This window comes from Monocercomonoides exilis (assembly GCF_001643675.1).
Source record: "Monocercomonoides exilis strain PA203 chromosome Unknown scaffold3-2548433, whole genome shotgun sequence".
In the NCBI taxonomy this organism is placed as follows: domain Eukaryota; phylum Preaxostyla; order Oxymonadida; family Polymastigidae; genus Monocercomonoides; species Monocercomonoides exilis.
In genome coordinates, this window is record NW_027150548.1 from 1,770,006 (window position 1) to 1,788,739 (window position 18,734).

The window sequence follows — 18,734 nt, forward strand, 5'->3', positions numbered from 1 at the left end:
TCTGTATATGTCAGTTGCGTTTGAATATCGTACCAATTAACTATTGTTTCAACCAATTGCAATTCTTCATCTTTTGTCAAAATATGATTTTCCAATCTTCTATGTATCTTGTCCTTTGTCTTTCATTTTTTCTGCTTTCAAAGCACTGAAGAGATTATTTCTGAATCCTTTATCGTAATCTTGGTTATTTTTTTTTCATTTTCATTTTTATTTTTTTTTTAGGTATTTTAATGTACTTTGTTACATAAAAAACTTTCAGATATCATATGGGTGAATATAATTGAAATCATATTTTTTCATATAAAAATTTCGGTGCAAAAATATTTCTTGAGTATCAATAAAAAAATTGAAAAGTGAAAAAGCTTATTAAATACATTTTAATCTTTGATTCGGAAAACACATTTGTTTTTAAAAACAATTATCAAGTTTTTTTTATTTTTAAAAAAATTTTTCTTTCAAAAAACAATCAATTATTGAAAAATCAACACCCCGAAAAAAGATATGATTTCAAAAATAATCACCCATATTATCAATTAAATAATTGAAGTTGAACGAATTTCACATTCTTGTTTCAAATTAATGTATGATGAAAAATAAATCCCAAAAACTATTTTAAAAAAAATTTTTTAAATCATTTTTCTTTTATTTAATCATTATTTGAATCAAAAAATACAGGTGGCGCAAATCTTTTAAAATAATCGGATATATTCACTCACCATTAAATGTCAAATATTAAAATTCAAGAAAATTGACCTCATTTGATCATATATTTCAATAAATCCATAAAATATCTCCATTTTGCACCCATTCTTTCAAAAAATTGGATTGTTCATACTGATATGTAAAGTTATTGGGTTTGATTGATCAATAATTAAAAAAAGAATAAATGGAGTTATATTTTATTAATTCAAACTTTTAACATATAAGACTTTTAATGATAAAAAATCCATGTTTAAAGATTCATGGTGCTCATGTTCAGTTTCATGAAGCATCAATGATGAATTTTTCTTTTCCCTTTAATTTGCAGATTCGTGAACAGGTTTCGTTGAAATCAAAACATAAAGAATTGTGTCAGTTCACGAATGTCAAAAAATGAACCCATTTTTATCGAGTATTTTGATATTAAAAAGTCAATGAAAAATTAACAATTTTTCAATGAAAATGACAAAAGAAGAATATTTTTTCCCATTTATTTAACAACTTTTTGAAATGAAATGAGATTATTTCAATATGGGTGATTATTTTTGAAATCGTAACTTTTTTCGGTGTGTGCATAATTATGAAAATTTTTTGAATTCGTAAATAAAATTTTTGTTGAAATGATTTTTTCATTCAATTGAATCAAAACGCATTGTTTGATATGAAAGAAACACAGAGATGATTTTTGTTGTGGTATTTCTTTTCTGTGTCCATTGACATTTATTCAAAAAAATTTTTTTTCGAAAATAATTACACATATTACAGGAATAAATAAATAAGAAAAAAAAAATAAAATAAAATTAAACAAACAAAAAAAACTTTAAATGAAAATATTCCGAATTAATCATTATTAAAGATTTCATATTTTATATATTCTTTTTTTAGTTATTTTCCTGATGAAAAAAATATTTGTTTGCAAAATTAAATTTCATATGCATTTTCATAAAACAATTCAGGCACTTTTGATTGTTTTTGTGAGAACAAATATTATCAACAAAAAATGTTCTTTTTTTTGTAATAAATTAAAGATAACAATAAAATAAGAATTATATCGATGGCACATATTTTCAGATGAATAAAAAAACAAGCTTATTTTTATATTTGAAAAAGCTCAACAGATCTGAAAGTTATTCAATTGTGTAATGAATAGACTTAAAAATAGCTCGAATGTCTTCAATTTTTCCCAACTTTTCTATTTGTATATCATCTTCCATTTCAAAATCAAAACGAAATATTTGCATTTTTCGAAGTTTGAAACTTTGTGTTTCATTTTTTTTTCAATTTTCAGAAAATTGAACATTCACCTAATTTTCTTTTTCTTTTCATATTGCTTCTTTTGAATAGTTAGAAAATATTGGAAAAAAATTTAACCTGGTATTTATTTTCGATTGTATTGCAGTTAAAGAGAGTATTGACTTGGTGGTTTGTTATTTTCTTTTAATTTCATATAAGAATGATTTATTTCTTTCTTCATTTTCTTCATATTGATCATTTTTTGTGAGAATTCTTCAAACAAGCATTCGTATATATCATCAACGCAATTTTCTTCTGCTTCCAAAAACTCGAAATCATCGCTTTCATCATCTTCTGTTTCCCCACAATCAATTTTTTCATTTATTTTTTCACTATTTTCAATATTTCTTTCATCCTATTGTTTATATAAGTTCCATTACATCCTGGAAATCGCTTTGACCTAGTAAAGCGAGAAAAAAATGATTAACACAATCTTTGAAAAACTAACAATTAATCAAACCTATTTCTTTTTCGGATGAAACTTTCTTTGGTGAATGTGGTTGATCGTTGTAACTTGTTCTATAATTATTTTATGAAAAATTCAAAATAAAAAAAGAATGAAAGAAAATAGTTAAGAAAATGAAACACATTAGAAAATCTTTAACATATGAATCCATGGTTTTCAGCAAAGGGTGAAAAATTGAAACGGTTGTTTGTTTAATTGTTGAGGAATCAATCAAGCAAGAATCGTTCGATTTATTGCAGCGATCCGAAAATATTGATGGAGTTGAAAAATTACATTTAAGAAATTGCTGCTTTTGTATTGATTTCATGTCGGTAGAAGTCAAAGCATAAGAAAGGACAATGTTCTCCCATCGAGTTATAACAATAAAATAATTATGCAATAATATCAATGAGTTATTAAAAACGTTTCACCATTTATTTTCCTTGAGGGGTTCTTGCTGTAACAAAAATTTAATACTTTAAAAAACATAAAGAATTAAATGGAAAACTTGACTTGACTTGGTGCTGTCATTTTCGAAATTCATAGAAAGCAAATGAAAAGGGTGTAGAAAAATTTCCTCCTTGATAATGTCCACGAGGCCTATCATGCCTATTAAAGTTTCCTTTTGAATAATTTTATTTTTCGTTTTTATTAAAGAAGCTATTTCATTCAACGAATTTCATCTTTTTGAGACAAACGAAGGAGAGCGCTTCTTCAGAAGATTCATTCTCGACTAAGAATGGGCTTTTTGATAAACATTCAAGATTTTCATTTGAGATCACAAAGAAATGGCACTTTGGTAAATAAATTTGTGATTACCAGATTTGTCAGGTGGTTGCTACAATAAACATGAAAAGGAATAAATGTCGGATGTTTCTTAACGAGTGTATTTGCATTGCTTTCTTGTGTTGATCAATTTTCAATAGCTCTTTTCTGAGATGACAATCCATCGGTGCAAAAACTCCTGATAACCGTATTGAACTTCGATAATTCGGAAATAACACTTTTGACAAGAAAATCATTTTCGCTTGAAGAAACGCATGGAGGAAATTTTTCCCAAGACAAATGTTTGATGTCCAATGATAATTTTGTGATTGTCACAACAGTAATTTTTCGATTTCCAACACATGCACCATCCAACATTAAACTCACTCCATTGTTCCTAATGATTGACTGTTTTTCCTTTTCGATTTTTGTTTTTTCTTTGAGCACCATGTGTGTAATTTTCTTGCGAGTCAAATATGGGAATATTGATGTTGATGAAAGCGAAGGGTTGCTTTGTCCAGCTTTGGTCAAAGAAAATATTAACGAATTCATTTCTTCAGATGATGATGAAAAAAAACAAAGAATTGCATAGGAGAATCAAGTAAATGAATTGCTTTTGTAATTCTGAAACACTAGTTGGACCATCTAACATTGAAAGATACATTGGATCTTTGCAAATTGATATGGGATCATATGCTTTTTTGTATCGAATAATAAATTTGTATTTCAAAAGTTCACATTTGAGATTAACAATCATTGAGTAACTTCTTCGACCTGATATTCCACAAGCATATCCTAATTTTTCATTTGGTCATAGATAGTTGTTATAAAAATTATTTTTTTGTACACTGTTTTCATCAACAAGAGTGTAAGATATTCACAACGATTCTCCGATAACTACAAAAGAAATTTCTGAAAGACATTCAATTAATTTTAAAAAATGATCAAATATTTTGATTGAAGAAAATCACAAAGATGTTCACATTACAAAATTTTGATAAATAAGAACATATGATCCATATTTTGTTTCGCATTGTTGTTGTGATTACACGAATTTGTGGCCTGCTATTTCCAAAATCTTTTTCATTTTTTCTAAAAATATCTTTCTGATATAAAAGTTGGAAATCTACTTGTTGGAATAATAATGGTTATTGTTCATGCAATGTAATCATTTGTCTAACATTTTTTTAATTTATTTGGCAAAGTTTGAAATTATGTATCTTCTTTTATTTCGATCAATTTTCGTCTGAAGGTGATGTTGCGGAATCAGTGCTTTCATCAACATGTTCAAATAATAATTGCTGTTTACTCGTTATGCGAAATATTCATATCAGAGAACTTCATTTCTATAAAAATTAATTTTTTTCTTTCAAAAGTGGGAAACAACATTTTTATTTAAAGAAAATATAACATTGTAATGAAATATTGATAGAAATAATAAGGTTCTATCTTGTTAAGTGGATATCATAGTCATGTCAAACTATAATCAAGAAATGTACGTCAGAAGTCAGAACATTAACCATGGTTCCAACAAGCACAATTTTTATTTACTATAAACATTATGACGATTTATTTAAATGTGGGTAATTAATTACAAAATCAAAAATTTTTTTGTGATGTTTTTTTTTCAAAGGTTGTTTGTCATTGAACAAAGATCTTGGATTTAAATGAAAAATTAATTCAAAACAATTTCAAAAACTGATTTTTGAGCTGAAATAAAATGAGGATATTAAGAATTAATAAATTCACTTGTCAGTGTTTTTTTGTTAGTATTCAACAAAAAACATAGGACCGTATTTTTTCTTTAAAAAAATATATATGATTTCAAAAAAAAAATCACACACATTTTGATCAAAACAACAAGTTTTCATGTAAAAAAAATCACTCAAAATGATATTTTATGTGATAATTCATATTTCCCCCTGTGATTATAAAGAATGAAAAATAAATAAATGATTGGCGAAAAATGTTTGTGCACAGAAAAATGTGATTATGAACGAAACAATTTTAATTTTATGCGACAATACAACATTTTGATAGAATTGGTCATTTTCAAACTTTTTTATTATAAATCATGATTGACTGGTTTTCCATTATCATGAAAAATACTTTTTTTTTACAAACTTCGTATAAGTATTTAATTGTTACTACAACGAGCCCAAACAAACATTTATAGAACATTAATCAAAATTATTATGAATGGTTGTGACAAATCATTCTTTTATTATCATTTTCATAAAAAAATTATTCACTTGTCATTGACTTTTTTAAGATCAAAAAACACAATAATAAATGGTCCAATATTTAACATTCTTTAAATATGACTATATTTTATGTTTTGATTTCAAAGATTTTTGTTTTCAGATATGAAAATCGAAATAATTTCAAAATATGATAATGCGAAATATTATTATGAGCGAAGCAATTTTTCCATTCCTAATGCAAAAAAAGCCTGAAAGTCCGTTCTTTCCCCAAAATCAGAAAAACTTTCTGTTCCAAATTAAATATAAAGAAATTCTGTTTTCTTTTTTTCATCATTTTTCACTTTTAATTCATTCAATAATATTTTTTTTTTGATCAAAAATAAATATTTTCGAATTTTCATTAAAAAAGTGACTGATTAGTTTTAAAAAAAGTTTCGAAAATAGACAAAACATATTAGAATGATATTATTCAAATAAGAATAATATTTTAAGCTCATATTCAGAGGCACTAGCTCCATCTCCTGCTCCGAAATCTTCATCAGATTCAACGTCGTTATCTTCATTTACAACATTCATCCATATCTGGAATATTCTCATTTTCATCAGTATTTTCTTCTTCTTCTTTTTCTTCTTCCATTTGAACAGGTTCATTTTCTATTTCAAAGCACAGATATTTAATGATTAAATGTTCGTTTTTTCAAATAATGATTTCTTTAAAAAATAGAAAAATATAGTTATGCATAAATTTGATCTTTATTCCAAATCGAGGGAAAGTGCATCGCAAATGTTGCTATATCTCTTCTATTGAATTAGAATTCGCACTTGTTACAGGATATTAGAAATGTTTTTTTATAACACACAGTATGATGTTTATATCTAAGTGTTTCAAGTGAAGAATAAACACACCATTCATCAGAAATAATTCATGTTCCAACTTTTATGAATTTCTGGATAAGTGGTGTGATAGTTTTGTTTTTTCTGTTTGGAACAACAACCACACACAGTTTTCCAGCTCCGCATTCATCTTATATTTCCAAACCTTCGAAAATTCACACTTGATTTCTCTTTCTTCCTCTAATGAACTTCAATTTATACAAATTTTCTTTATCAATTTCAACTGTTAATTCATCAAATCCAAGAACTGGTTGTATATCGTTCAACATTTGAGATCAAGAGAGCAGAATCATACTCCCACAGTATCCGACTGTGTCCTTATCAACAGAAAGAAGCAAAGAAGAAGTTTTGTTTTGAATCCCTGTATAGTTATATAAATTAATCAGAAGAGAAATACCCAATACAATCTTCATTTTGCAGAAAAATAAACCTGAAAGAATGCATTTTCTGTCTTATTCTATTTTATTTTTTTTTCTTTTTTTGTTTTTTCATTTTTGTTCAGAATTTTGGAAAGGAAAAATAAAGATAAATTTTTCATATTAAATACGTAGAAAATATCAGTGGATTCTGAACATCGGGAAAGTCATAGCAATAATTCCTTTTTTCAACATTTCAGATATGATGTTTTCACCTTTCAAGAATTTATTCAGCTAAAAATTTGAACATCATCATGAAGATCCTGTTCACGTTCCACGAAAAAAACAAGAAAATAAAATATAACATATATCAATAAATATGTACTTTCATTATTATTTAAAATATGATCTTGGAATGAATGAATATGGGTAATTATTTTTAAAATAATAAATTTTTTCGGAGTGTTGATTTTTCGAAGTTGCTTTTAACTGGGAAGAGATTTTGTTAAAAAATGCAAAAAACAATCAGAACTATTTTTAAAACAAAAGTTAAATCAGAATTAATAACGACAATGTCTTTAATTATTATTTTCTATTTTCAGTGTTCTTTAAGTGATATTCAAGGGAAATTTTTTGACCGAAATATCTGTAAGAAAAAATATGATTTCAAACATAATTTCCCATATAAAAATCAAAAATGAAGCAATAAAAAATGTTTTTGAGTTTATTTTTCATCCTCAAAAAAATCATTTCTGAGCACGAAGCTGATTATACAGATATATTTCATTTTCTCCTATATCATTCATTACATTTACAATATATATTTGATTTTCATTTTCTATTATTTTTCTCAAAACAATTCTTCATTCTTCTTTTTCTGCCTCTTTCTCTGCCTTCCTCCACTGCTCCTCGGGTGATGGCTCCATCGTCACCATCTCAAACGCTTTTGGATCCTTTCTGATGTTATCATTCACAATCTCTCTCAGATCTTTATTTTCATTCTTCGCCTTTCTCCATCGAACAATGAATATTATTGAAACAATTAACAGTATTGCCACAATCACAACACATATAATCAATAACCAATAAGATTTTCCTTCTTTTCCTCCTTCAACCACTTTTTCATCTCCTGTCTTTGATTCGGTTTTGTTCTTCAGAATCTGTGGAGAAGTCTCTGCCAATTATTTTCCAAACAGAATCATCACTGACACCTCTGTTTCATCTGAAGCCAATGAAATATTTTCTGATGGAACTCTTCCAATCACTTCTGCTTCTGAAACAAAACTGTCTTCCTCAAACTGATATGTCTCAACCAACTCCACATCTCCTGTTTTGAATATCAATCTGAATGACAAGTCACAAGGCACAAACAGCGATCCCTTGAATTTTATTCCTATATTGCTTCCATTTTCATTCACTGAAACATCTTCCAATTTTGGGATGAAGAAAGGAGATGAACTTTCTGCTTCTATCCCTCTCAAATAACATCCATCATTCTAAATCCAAAGAGAAGTATTCTTCTCTTGCCCATCTCACTCTTTCAAGCTGGATATGGTCAGTGAGGCAGAATCTGAGCAAATGATGTTTCTTCTCTCGATGGATATTTTTCAATGAATGGATTGTTGTTCTCAAACTCTCCTTTATCAATCGTCACATTGCTGGAAGATACTGACAATCCACCTGATGAAGCATTCGAAATAATCACATCCTTCATCATCAATGAAGAATTCGTCGAATGAACAAGAGACCCATTCCATTTGCATATTTCTTCAAAAACGTTTTCGTTCTCCAACAAGTGGTCGTTGATCAACAATCCTTCAAACTCACACGTTTGCATCGAAACATCCTTTGCATTGCTTATCTCCATAATGCTTCCTTTGCTTGACAGAGAATAACAGTTTGAACAAGTGCAATAAGAAAGTGTCATTTGAGCAGAAGTTGAAGATGCTGAAAGAACAGAAGCTCCTTCTGAGTTCCTCGTACAGTTGTTGAATGAGCAGATTCCAATAGATATTGAACTCGAAGATGAATCATTAATCTGAATGATGCAACCTTTAGACAATTTCACTCCATCTGCAGATACTCCTATTAAAACAACACTTCCACAACTGCATATCTCAAATATATTTGCTGCCGATTCACTCTGTTCCAGTTTCACATTTGTAATATTTATCTCGTCTCCATTCAGCAAAAATGAAGGCTTCTTAAATGAAAGCATGGACATTGAGCAGTTGTCAACATGAAGAATTCCATTTTCTATCTTCAGCAAAGTTGAACTGAGAATAATAGATTCTATGTTATCTGATTGGCCAACCGAAGAAAAATCAACAATTGAAAGAGAAAGCTGTCCATTTGCTTCATGAATGATAGAACTTCCAGAATAAGAAAACGACTTGCCAAATGAAAACTTAACACGTTCGATCCGAACTTTCTCTGAAGTTGTGATAAGATTTCCCTCGTCTCCAACAATTGTTGAGTTCAGATACACAAAAGCAGTCGAGGGAGATTCAAGTGAGCGGATGATCACATCCTTTGCTTCACATTCTCCGACAACAACTGTCTCCTTTGAAATCAGCAGCTGAGAATAAGATGATGGAATAATGTGCCGAACTCCTTCACTCAAAGACTCACAAGGCGCTTCAAACCCTCCACATTGCTTGCTGTCTCCATGTTTGTCTGCAACTGAAGAAACAAATATCGTCTCGCTCTGGTATTTCACGACTCTCAACAAAAGATCTTCTTCTTCAAACGAATCTGTCTCACATACCCATATCGCCAGCTCCTTCACAAATGGTGCACTGAAATCCAGCAAGAACTGCTCTTCAACAATTTGATTTTCGATTGAGTAACATCTCACATACACGTCTCTCCCTCTGAACGCAGAGTTGTCTCTGAATGTAATATTCGACAGAATAAAGTTCAGAGGCTGCTCAACTGTCGAGGTACATTCCAGAAACAGCCACCCGCCTCTTCCTGTGGCAGAGCAGAAGCACTCAGAAATCGTGCAAAATGAGCAGTCAAAGCTCCCTCTTTCATTCAACACACAAAACATTCCTCCCCCCTTTCCACATTTCAACCCTCCACACTTCTTCATCGTTGTGTTTCGAATCACCATTTTCAATGGCTCATCATTCTCATTTCGAATGATCGAGATGTTTTCTGTCGTGTCTTGGGTGACTTCTTCAAACAAACTCCACTCAATAATAATGTTTTGTTCTCCTTCATTGCTCCCTCTCTTCTCTCCAGCTGATCCCTTTGATATCCTCAATCCACTTGCTCCCTCCAGCTCAATATTCTTCATCGTCAGATTTTTCGCATTCAACACTGTTGTTGGCAGCACAGAAATAACATCCTGCGAAAAGCTCAACAATTGCATCGTCACCAATTCCAACACAACTGTACCTCCTTCTGCTTTGATCAGCCCATAATCTGTCAATTCTTCTCTCTCATCTCCTTTTTTGGTGTATGAGCAGTCTTTCACAGTCAACAATCTCTCGCTTGAGTCAACATGTGTCAAAACATTCACGCCACTTGTGAAGAAAGATGGAATCACAAAGCGAATCAGTTCGAATTTGGAAATGCCTTGAGTCTTCATTACTGCTTCCTCTGCTCCCTCAAGCGATGAGACACATTCCAACGAACACATGTCTATATTATTTGAGCTTATTGAAATACCACTGAGATCAACACTCTTTGGAAGAATTTTTTTTTCATTGATGCTGATATTCCTTTCGTTTCCTTCGGACAATTGATCCAAAGAATAATCGATTGATTTGCAAGGACAATTCGAAAACCCACAGGCACCCATATCTTTTCTTTCTCCTCAAACAAATACTTCTGAGCTGAGTGTTTGCCAGAAATTGACCAGTGGAATGGCATTTGATGTATCGCTTCCATCAAAGCCTCTCATGGAATTCAATGAAATACGATCCAGTTACACAGTCACAAATGGAAGAGAGGTGCTTGTGATGCTCTTCATCAAGTTTGGCGATTCAACAAACAGGTCATTTCCAAATGTCGCAGCATTAGGTTTTTCAGAATTGAAAACAGGAGATGATATCACAAATGAAGAATCATCATCAATCAGCTTCAGTGCCATTCCTCCTCCAAAGCCAGTCTTCTCTTCTTCAGCTGGTGTTACACATCCAGTGAATGTGCATGAAGTGATATCCATTTGAATGCTCCCTTTCAAGTGGGCATTAATGGCCCCTCCTCTGCTTTCATCATCCAGCACAGAACATCCATCAAATGAACATTCTTCAATATTTATTTCTGCATTTGAATCTTCATCATCGCTGTTGTCAATGCTCACACACCCTCCGCTTCCAGCTGCCCTTTCGATTTTTGGAAAAGTGCAGTTAGTCATGTTCAACAACAGAGTGTTCATCAACTCATCCCTTGTTCCACTTCCAGACAACGAGATCAATGAATTTCTTCTCAAATCAATTGATGAAGTCGAGAATGAATCAATGTTCAAGATCCCTGACTCAACGGACAAGAACAGAAATGTCAATTCTGATGTTGGATTTTGAAGGGAAAAAGTACATTGAGATAAAGTCATTGATGATGAAGAAGATGAAATAAAAGTGGAGCGATGAGAAAGGGAAGAAGTAAGAAGAGAAAAAATGAGTTTTGATAATTCTGTTTCAACACTTGCTGTTATCATCGCTGAATTGGATGTTTCACTTGAATCAGAGATTGTCCAGCCACTTTGATCATCATTTCCTCTGATTTCATGCTTCTGATCAGAAAAGGTTAATTCATCGCTCATCGCAACCATTCCATTCACAACAATTTTCTTTGTTTCTGTTTGTCTTGTGAGTGAGTGCTTCAAAGTCAAACATGGGAATTGGACAATTCCACAATGTGAGTGATCAGATGCCTCAGTATTACTCACATATATTTCTTCTGGGTTTAAGAGATAGATGCAAAGAGGAATGGCCACACTCGTATTTCCATTGTCATATCCTCTCACCTTCTCAAGAGAATCCAATGAATCTGTCACACATGTGATGTTTTCTGATTTTGCTGTTTCTTCTAGATTGGGTGAAAAGATGAAGATATCATTCCCCCATTTGGCTGTGTTTGTGCTAAAGGAAGTAGAAATCTGGAAATCTGGGTTTTCATTCAATAATCGAAGAAAAATTCCTCCTCCAAGTCCATATGTTGCAGAGCAAAAGCACCCATCAAAAGATCCACCTTTCACTTTCACCTCATTTTCGTTTCCAACACACAACATTATCGATCCTCCATTTTCTGAACTTGAACTTCCACAACCATCAAAAGTGCAAGAATCCAGATCGATGTTTGCCTTGTCGTTGGAAAACGACATCACTGCTGCTCCGTTGGTTGCTCTTTCTATTTCATTAAAAGTTGATTCTGAAAGCTTCAATGATATTTAATTTGTCGAAGAAAGCGAAAACAATGATGTTGCGGAAATCGTCTTTGCACAGTTCACATATTCCATCTGCAACATCCCATTCTGGACATTTATCAGCTCTGTCGAAAAAGCTGTTTCTGCTGGTAGTTCACTTCCTGTTGATATGTTCAGACTGCTCACATACATCTCTTCTGCTCCACTTATCTCAAATATCCTCGAGACTCGATTATTTACACATGCAGAGTCGTGCACAAGGGCAAGATCATTGACAGTCAACGTTCCTGCCGAGACTGAAAAAAGAGACAAGCCAGATGCTTCCAATTCAGTCTGCACAGTGGTTGTTGAATTTCTTTGGCCATAAATTGATAAACCATCTGCACCACAATCCACATTTTTTGTCACGATTATTGTTCCTGTGAGTATTTTGATATCCTTCACAAATTCTGGAATCAGTTGAGTCAAACAATGGCTGATGGTGCAACACGGATAAGATTCATTAATTCCACATACAAATGCATCCATTGCATGAGGTTGTGTTTGAACTGTAGAGACAAATCTGATTCTTCCGCCTGCATTATTAAGCCATTCACTTTTATCAGTGATTGGTTCGTGATATGTGACAACTCTGTTTTTTGTTTGCCGGGTTGAATAGCAGCTGGGATCAATGTTGTTTTCTGAAGAGCCAGAAAGATAAATATCATGCCCTCCTGTTGTGCACGTATTATTGTGAAAAAAACAATAGAAAAGCAAAATTCCATTATTATTTGTATTAATCTGTTGGCTAACTGCTCCTCCATACATTGAATAACAATGACAAAAGAGACAATTCGAAATAGCAACTTGATCAGTGCATTCAAAATGTTCAATGGCACCACCTGTACCACTTGCTGCTTCATTAGATTGGCAATTGTCGAAAAATGAATTAATAATGCATTTCTTCTGCCTCTGAGTTTTCGTTGGACGCAGATCAATTGCTCCTCCGTCATTTCCTGAAGAACAGTTTTGAAAATAGCAATCTTCAACCATTGATTGAAAGTTGACATTCTCGATCATTATTCCTCCTCCACCACAATCAATAGCTTCATATGCTTCACATTGGACGAATGTTGTATGTTGAACAAGGCATTCAGCGATATTCAAAGCAAATATTCCTCCGCCAAACGTTGACGAAGCGTTGCATCTCAAAAAGGAAGAGTTCTCAACAGTCAGAATAGCATTTTCATTTTCATGCACATAAAGAGCACCTCCTTGGGGTGCCGTGCAGTCAACCCATTCGCACAATGAAAACGATTGGCCTTCTGTTGTGTCCATTCGTTCTTTTTTCTGAAAAGCATTCATTTCTCTCTTCCCAAAGTTTGTTGTTGTGTTTTTGCAGATAAACTCTTGTGAAGAATAGGATCCACTCGAGATCCCTCCTTCAAAGGCATTCACGCATGAATAAATGAGGCAGTTATCCATTGAACTTCGAAAGCATGAATGTTTCACATTATGATCGCTTTTCTTATCAGATTTCACAGACATGTTTCTGAAGGCACAGTTTGAAATCTCTTCACTTTGGCTCTTTCCTGATAACAGGAAATAGTCTAAAGATGAGACAGTCAGATCTACAACGATGGAATTTCTCAAAATAACAGAATTTGAATCATCAGATGAAAATATGAGGCTGGAAGGGCAAAGATTCTTTTGGGGGATCAAAGTCAAATTCACAGTGTTGATTGACCCACTTTGCAAAAGAAAAGGAGATGCTGATTTTTTGTGAAAAATGAAGGAATCCATCATTAGAGTTTATGCATCTGTAATCAGCACACACGTTGAAGAAGAATGTTAAATTGCAGAATTGTTTTGAGAGACCTGTTTGAAGTTGAAATGGAAGAATATGAAGGATAAAATGAAGAAGAAGAAGAAGAAGATATCTTAACAGTTGTTTTTTTGTTGTAATTTTTATTTATTCAGCAACATCAACAATGGGGCAACGAATCCGTGTTCTTCGATATTCTCTCTTCAGAACAGCTACGAAATCGAAGTTGTTGGGTGCACGTTCCAAACACTTGGCTCAGAAGGATGCAAAAAGGGAGGAGCGATGTCTTTTGAGCTGAAAGAGGCAGATGGACAGCTGAAGATGAGCAATGTTGGGGTGACGAACAGCGTCTGCAGCAGTTCTGAAGGATGTGGGGGAGGAATCTATTTGGCATGTGCAACAGACAACAATGACAAATGTTCATTTGCAGATAAAAGCATTGGAGGAGGCAAGGCACACCAGGGAAGAGATATGTATATTGTGGTGAATGATATGAGAAGGGGAGTGAATTCTGAGTTGTTTGTGTCTGTTCGACTTTCAAAGGAAAAGGAGGGTTTTTGTATTTGAGCTTCTGCTATTCGATCTATCTGTTCTCTTTGTCTGACTTGGTGTTTTCTGAGAATGAAGCACTTAAAGGCAGAAATGTGTTCATATTGAGCTAGGATTTGAATTCTTCAGTTGTCATTGAAAGGTTGATGTTTGATTGGACTGAATGGAAGAATACAACAGCTTTCTTTGGGGCAGACAAATTGAACTTTACAGAAGGCATTTCTTTGGAAAAGTTGCTGTTTGATCACATAGACACTTCTGTTGTTGTGTCGTCGAGTGGAAGAGACATCCACGGGTGCGGATCAGAAACGGAGCCTTGTATGTCATTTTGGGAAGGAATGAGGCATTTCAGAGAAGGAATTCAGTTCAGAGAAATCAAAACCAACACAAGTGCTGCCATTTCAGACGAGTGGGACCTTTCAAACAGCTCAATAAGTTCAGTTGTTCCTTCTTCTCCTGGTTATTCTTCTTCCTCCTCTTCCTCTGATGAGCCTTCCTCAGATGAATGCACAATCATTGTGGGAAAAGCTATTCAATCTCTTTCTGAGCCTTCTGAGGCTGCGCTCACAAACAAGCTTATACTCACATTCACATCCATCAACTTCTGCCTGCCTTCATTTTTCGAAACACCACAAAAGGAACTTCTTTTCACTGAGACAGGAACAGCCACGCTTAACAAATGCTCCTTTGCGATGCAGACAGCAGAAGAAGGCATTGCGTTTGTGCTTTTCCATGTTTCGTCTGGAACACTTTCGATTGAATAGTCTAAAATGGTCGAGCTCTCCTTTGCGACATCAGCCATCCGACTTGCCGCGCCGGCTGCACATTTTGTGGCGAGTGCGTTTTCTGTTGATGTTCTGAATTTTGCAGATGGATAGTTTATTTCTGTGGGCGATGCAGAAGAGAAGGGGGATGAGGAATCAGTGTTATCAAAGAATGGCAAAGAAACGAAAGCGAGCAAAGATGCGAGCGAAATCAGACTGGAGAATCTTCAGTGGCATCTCATCCGTAGCGCAAATACGAAGGCGTTGACCATTGCCAATGAGAACTCGCTGTCTGTGATGGACTTCAGCGAGTTGGCCTTTGACAGAGAAAATGCGATCTTCGGGGTGGACTAAGAAAACGAGGAGCCGATTGATTTGGTGCCATTTATTGTGTTCTACAAGTCGGAGCGGATATTTGTGTCAGGAGAGAAGGGGAAGAACGAGAAGGACTGTGGGCAAAGGGAAGACCCGTGTGAGACACTCAGCGAGGCTGTGCGGCATCTGAACGACGAGCCGTACAAGAACGTGCTGGTGGTGAAGAAGGAAGCTGTTTCAGCAGAGACAGCCATTTCATCAGCGACAGTGCAGACAGTCGGAGGCAGCCCAGCTGTTTTCGAGTTCAACTGCGAAATCGCTCAGACGGATGGAAGTGCGGATTGTGTTGTGTCTTCGTCAGGGGAATGTCAAATTATGGGGATGGACATCGTCTTTGGCCCCAGCTTCGCTTCGGCGCATCGCTCTGTCTTTGGCGTGAGGAGCGGAAATCTGACGATCAGCGACTGCGCAATCAAGTCAGAAGAGCTGGTGTAGTTGGCAAACACTTTTTTTTTTTTTGCGTTAAGAGTTATTGTTTGTGTTTGAGCAATATTTCGTTCTCAGCCATCCGCTTGCAGGCATCGAGGCAGCAGCCATCAGCAGAAGCATTTGGAGCAAAGCAATTTGCTCAGTCTTCTTTTGCTTTGTCTTTGTTAGAGCAAGAAGCAGGGAATTCGTTCATTGAGGCCTGCTCAGGTGCTGCTGTGAAGTTGATTGATGTCTGCTTCAAAGAGCTATCTTTATTTGTCGTGTCGGGCGATGCCTCGCAGTCGGCTCATGTTATCAAGTGCGAGTTGTCTTCTCTGACAGTCTGTTGGCTGAGAATAGAAGATTGCTCTGTTTCTTTCATAACACCTTCCGATTCTTCATCTTCATCATTATCTTCATCATCGTCCATTTCTTCTTCTTCTCATTCTCCCAATTCCTTTGAGTCATCTGCGAACTCTCTCATTTCTGTGTCTGGTGGCAGCTTGGCTGTGCTGGCAGACATTTGCATAGAGCATGTTTTAGAGTGCTGTGGTGTGCTCTCTGCAGAAAGCTGGTGCAAAATGAAAGTGAAGCAAATCAATGTCTCTTCGCTGTCTTCGCATTCATCTGTCTTTGCAGCAGAAATGTCATCATCAATTTTTATGAGAGAAGTGAAATTTAGAAAAGTGGTTGTGGAAAAAGGAAGCTAATTTGCCCTTCTGCCTTCTCCTCATCTTCGGAATTGTAAATCAGATAAATTTGAGTGTAATTCTAATTTTAACAAAGCGCACAATGAAGACATCGAAAAGTTATTTTTGTTGGTTTTATCAGAAATTAGTGATGTTCAGCTGAAGCATTCGGAAGGAGCAGCTGTGAAGGCAGCCAGTTGGAACAGCCGCATTCTGATTGACTCGTGTGTGTTCAGCAATATCAGCAGTCAGCGCGAAAGAGGAAGCTATTTGGATTTGACTTCGTGCATTAATGTGACAATTGAAAATAGTTCATTTTTTGGCACTTTAAACGATAAAAATTACGATATACAGAATGTAAATGCAAAAGTCAACAAAAACAACGAAATCGGATGGCAAATAGATGGCATCTGCAAATGGAACAGCTCTTCAGTCAACTTTATAGAAAGTACAGTTTATGTGAACGAAACTTCATTTGAGAACTTCTCTCAAGGAGCCATTTCTCTGTCTAACTCGACTGTTACGATAGAAATGGGGATGTTTCAGAACAACAATCCATTTGTTTCCGGCTATCCTTCTCTTCGACGCAACATTTTGTGTTCAGATGGAAGCACGTTGAATGTGAAGAGTGTGAAAGGAGGAGATGGAATGAAGGATAACGCCTCATTTTGGATGTTGAGCGAAGGTTGCGCTCTCAAAGGAATTCTTTCTGAAGTGTCAACTCCTTTATTTATCTCCATTATTGAAGAAGTGAAGACAACGAAAGAGGAAAATGTGATGAAAATAATATGTTTGGGACATCTTTTGATGCGTTGCAATCTGTCGATGCAAATAATATTCAAAAGAGGAGATGAAAAAGAAGTTTTGAAGGAGTTTAGCAAAGAGGATTATATTAATGAAAATGAAATTTGTTACGATATTGACTTGACATTATATGAATGGGACGAAGAAGATGCAGAAATGTATGAGTTTGTTTTATTTGGAGATGAAACAGCGTCTTCAACAGAGAATTTTATTATGAAGAACAAAAGAAGTCCTCAAACAAAAGGAGATGAAGAAATAGATAAAAGAGTTAAAGGAGAAAAGAGCGTGCTGAAAGGAGAAACAGAAAAAGAAGATCAAAGATAAATTAAGGGAATAATGGAAGTTCCAAATATTGGACGGAAGTATAATGGTGATATAATACAAGAAGAATTAGAGAAAGAGCTTGAAGTGTTTGAATGGGAGAGAAAGCAAAAGAAAAGAAAGAAAAAGAAAAGGCAGATAGTGATTCGAATATTGAAAATACAGTGTTGCCAGATATTGACTTGAATGATTAGATCATAAGGGAATTAAGTTGTGAAATTTTCTAAAAAGCAATGTTCAGCTGGAGGTATTAGTGAAAATGAAGAAATATGGGAATAAAGATGCTTTTTGAGAATTTGTTATTTGGAGGGTTCGTTGTTAGGCTTAAAAAATGAATGTGCAAAAAGTTAATGAAAAGGAAAAATATGTTGATTGGGCGATTAAGCAATGGAAAAAAGAAAAATTTAAAAAGAAATGTGTAATCCATTATTTGAAAATTAGAAACACAAATGATGAATTGAGATTTTAGATTTTGTTGAATATGAAATGAAGTTGAGTTAAAGAAAAGTATATGATGTATTTTATGTGTTTTGATAATGATTTATTATTATTTGTTTATTTTTAGCAGCATTGGAAGAGATTATTGTAATGGATGAATATTTTGTATATTTTGAAATATAAAGTTTTAAAGAGCGTGAATAGGTTGATATAAGAATGATGAATTAATGTAATATTAGTATATAAAGGAGGTTTGTTAATTTTTTTAAAATTTTTAAAGGAAAACGAAATAAATATATTGATGATGTATTTTTTATTGTTTTATTAAAATTTGTGTGCAGAAACAAAAGTGATGATATGAAGAAAGTTAAATAGGAATGAAACATGAAAAGTTAAAGAAAAAGAAATTTAATGAATTTACATAAAGATTGGAATGAAGAGAAGAAGGTTGAATGATAATTGAATGGTTTGTATGGATGTATTTTTAAAATGTGGTCAGGTGAAGTTTATAAAACTGGTTTAAAATATTTATAAAACAATATATTGAAATAA

The 18,734-nt window shown here is 33.6% G+C and overlaps 3 protein-coding genes across 3 annotated transcripts; 1 reads left to right on the plus strand and 2 right to left on the minus strand.

The window, feature by feature from the left end:
- Nucleotides 1-8,211: 8,211 nt before the first annotated feature.
- MONOS_15266 (uncharacterized protein) lies at nucleotides 8,212-10,302 on the minus strand (the record flags this gene model as incomplete). The annotated part of the gene is made up of 1 exon (XM_067868130.1): nucleotides 8,212-10,302. The coding sequence occupies one exon, from the start codon at nucleotides 10,300-10,302 to the stop codon at nucleotides 8,212-8,214; it is 2,091 nt and encodes a 696-aa protein (XP_067735374.1).
- Nucleotides 10,303-10,590: 288 nt separating this feature from the next.
- Nucleotides 10,591-13,347, minus strand: MONOS_15265 (uncharacterized protein; the record flags this gene model as incomplete). The annotated part of the gene is made up of 3 exons (XM_067868129.1): nucleotides 10,591-12,014; nucleotides 12,210-12,743; nucleotides 12,918-13,347. The coding sequence occupies 3 exons, from the start codon at nucleotides 13,345-13,347 to the stop codon at nucleotides 10,591-10,593; spliced, it is 2,388 nt and encodes a 795-aa protein (XP_067735375.1).
- A 510-nt stretch (nucleotides 13,348-13,857) lies between these two features.
- MONOS_15264 (uncharacterized protein) lies at nucleotides 13,858-17,747 on the plus strand (the record flags this gene model as incomplete). The annotated part of the gene is made up of 7 exons (XM_067868128.1): nucleotides 13,858-13,889; nucleotides 13,990-14,387; nucleotides 14,513-15,117; nucleotides 15,262-15,492; nucleotides 15,550-15,951; nucleotides 16,041-16,482; nucleotides 16,762-17,747. The coding sequence occupies 7 exons, from the start codon at nucleotides 13,858-13,860 to the stop codon at nucleotides 17,745-17,747; spliced, it is 3,096 nt and encodes a 1,031-aa protein (XP_067735376.1).
- Nucleotides 17,748-18,734: the final 987 nt, after the last annotated feature.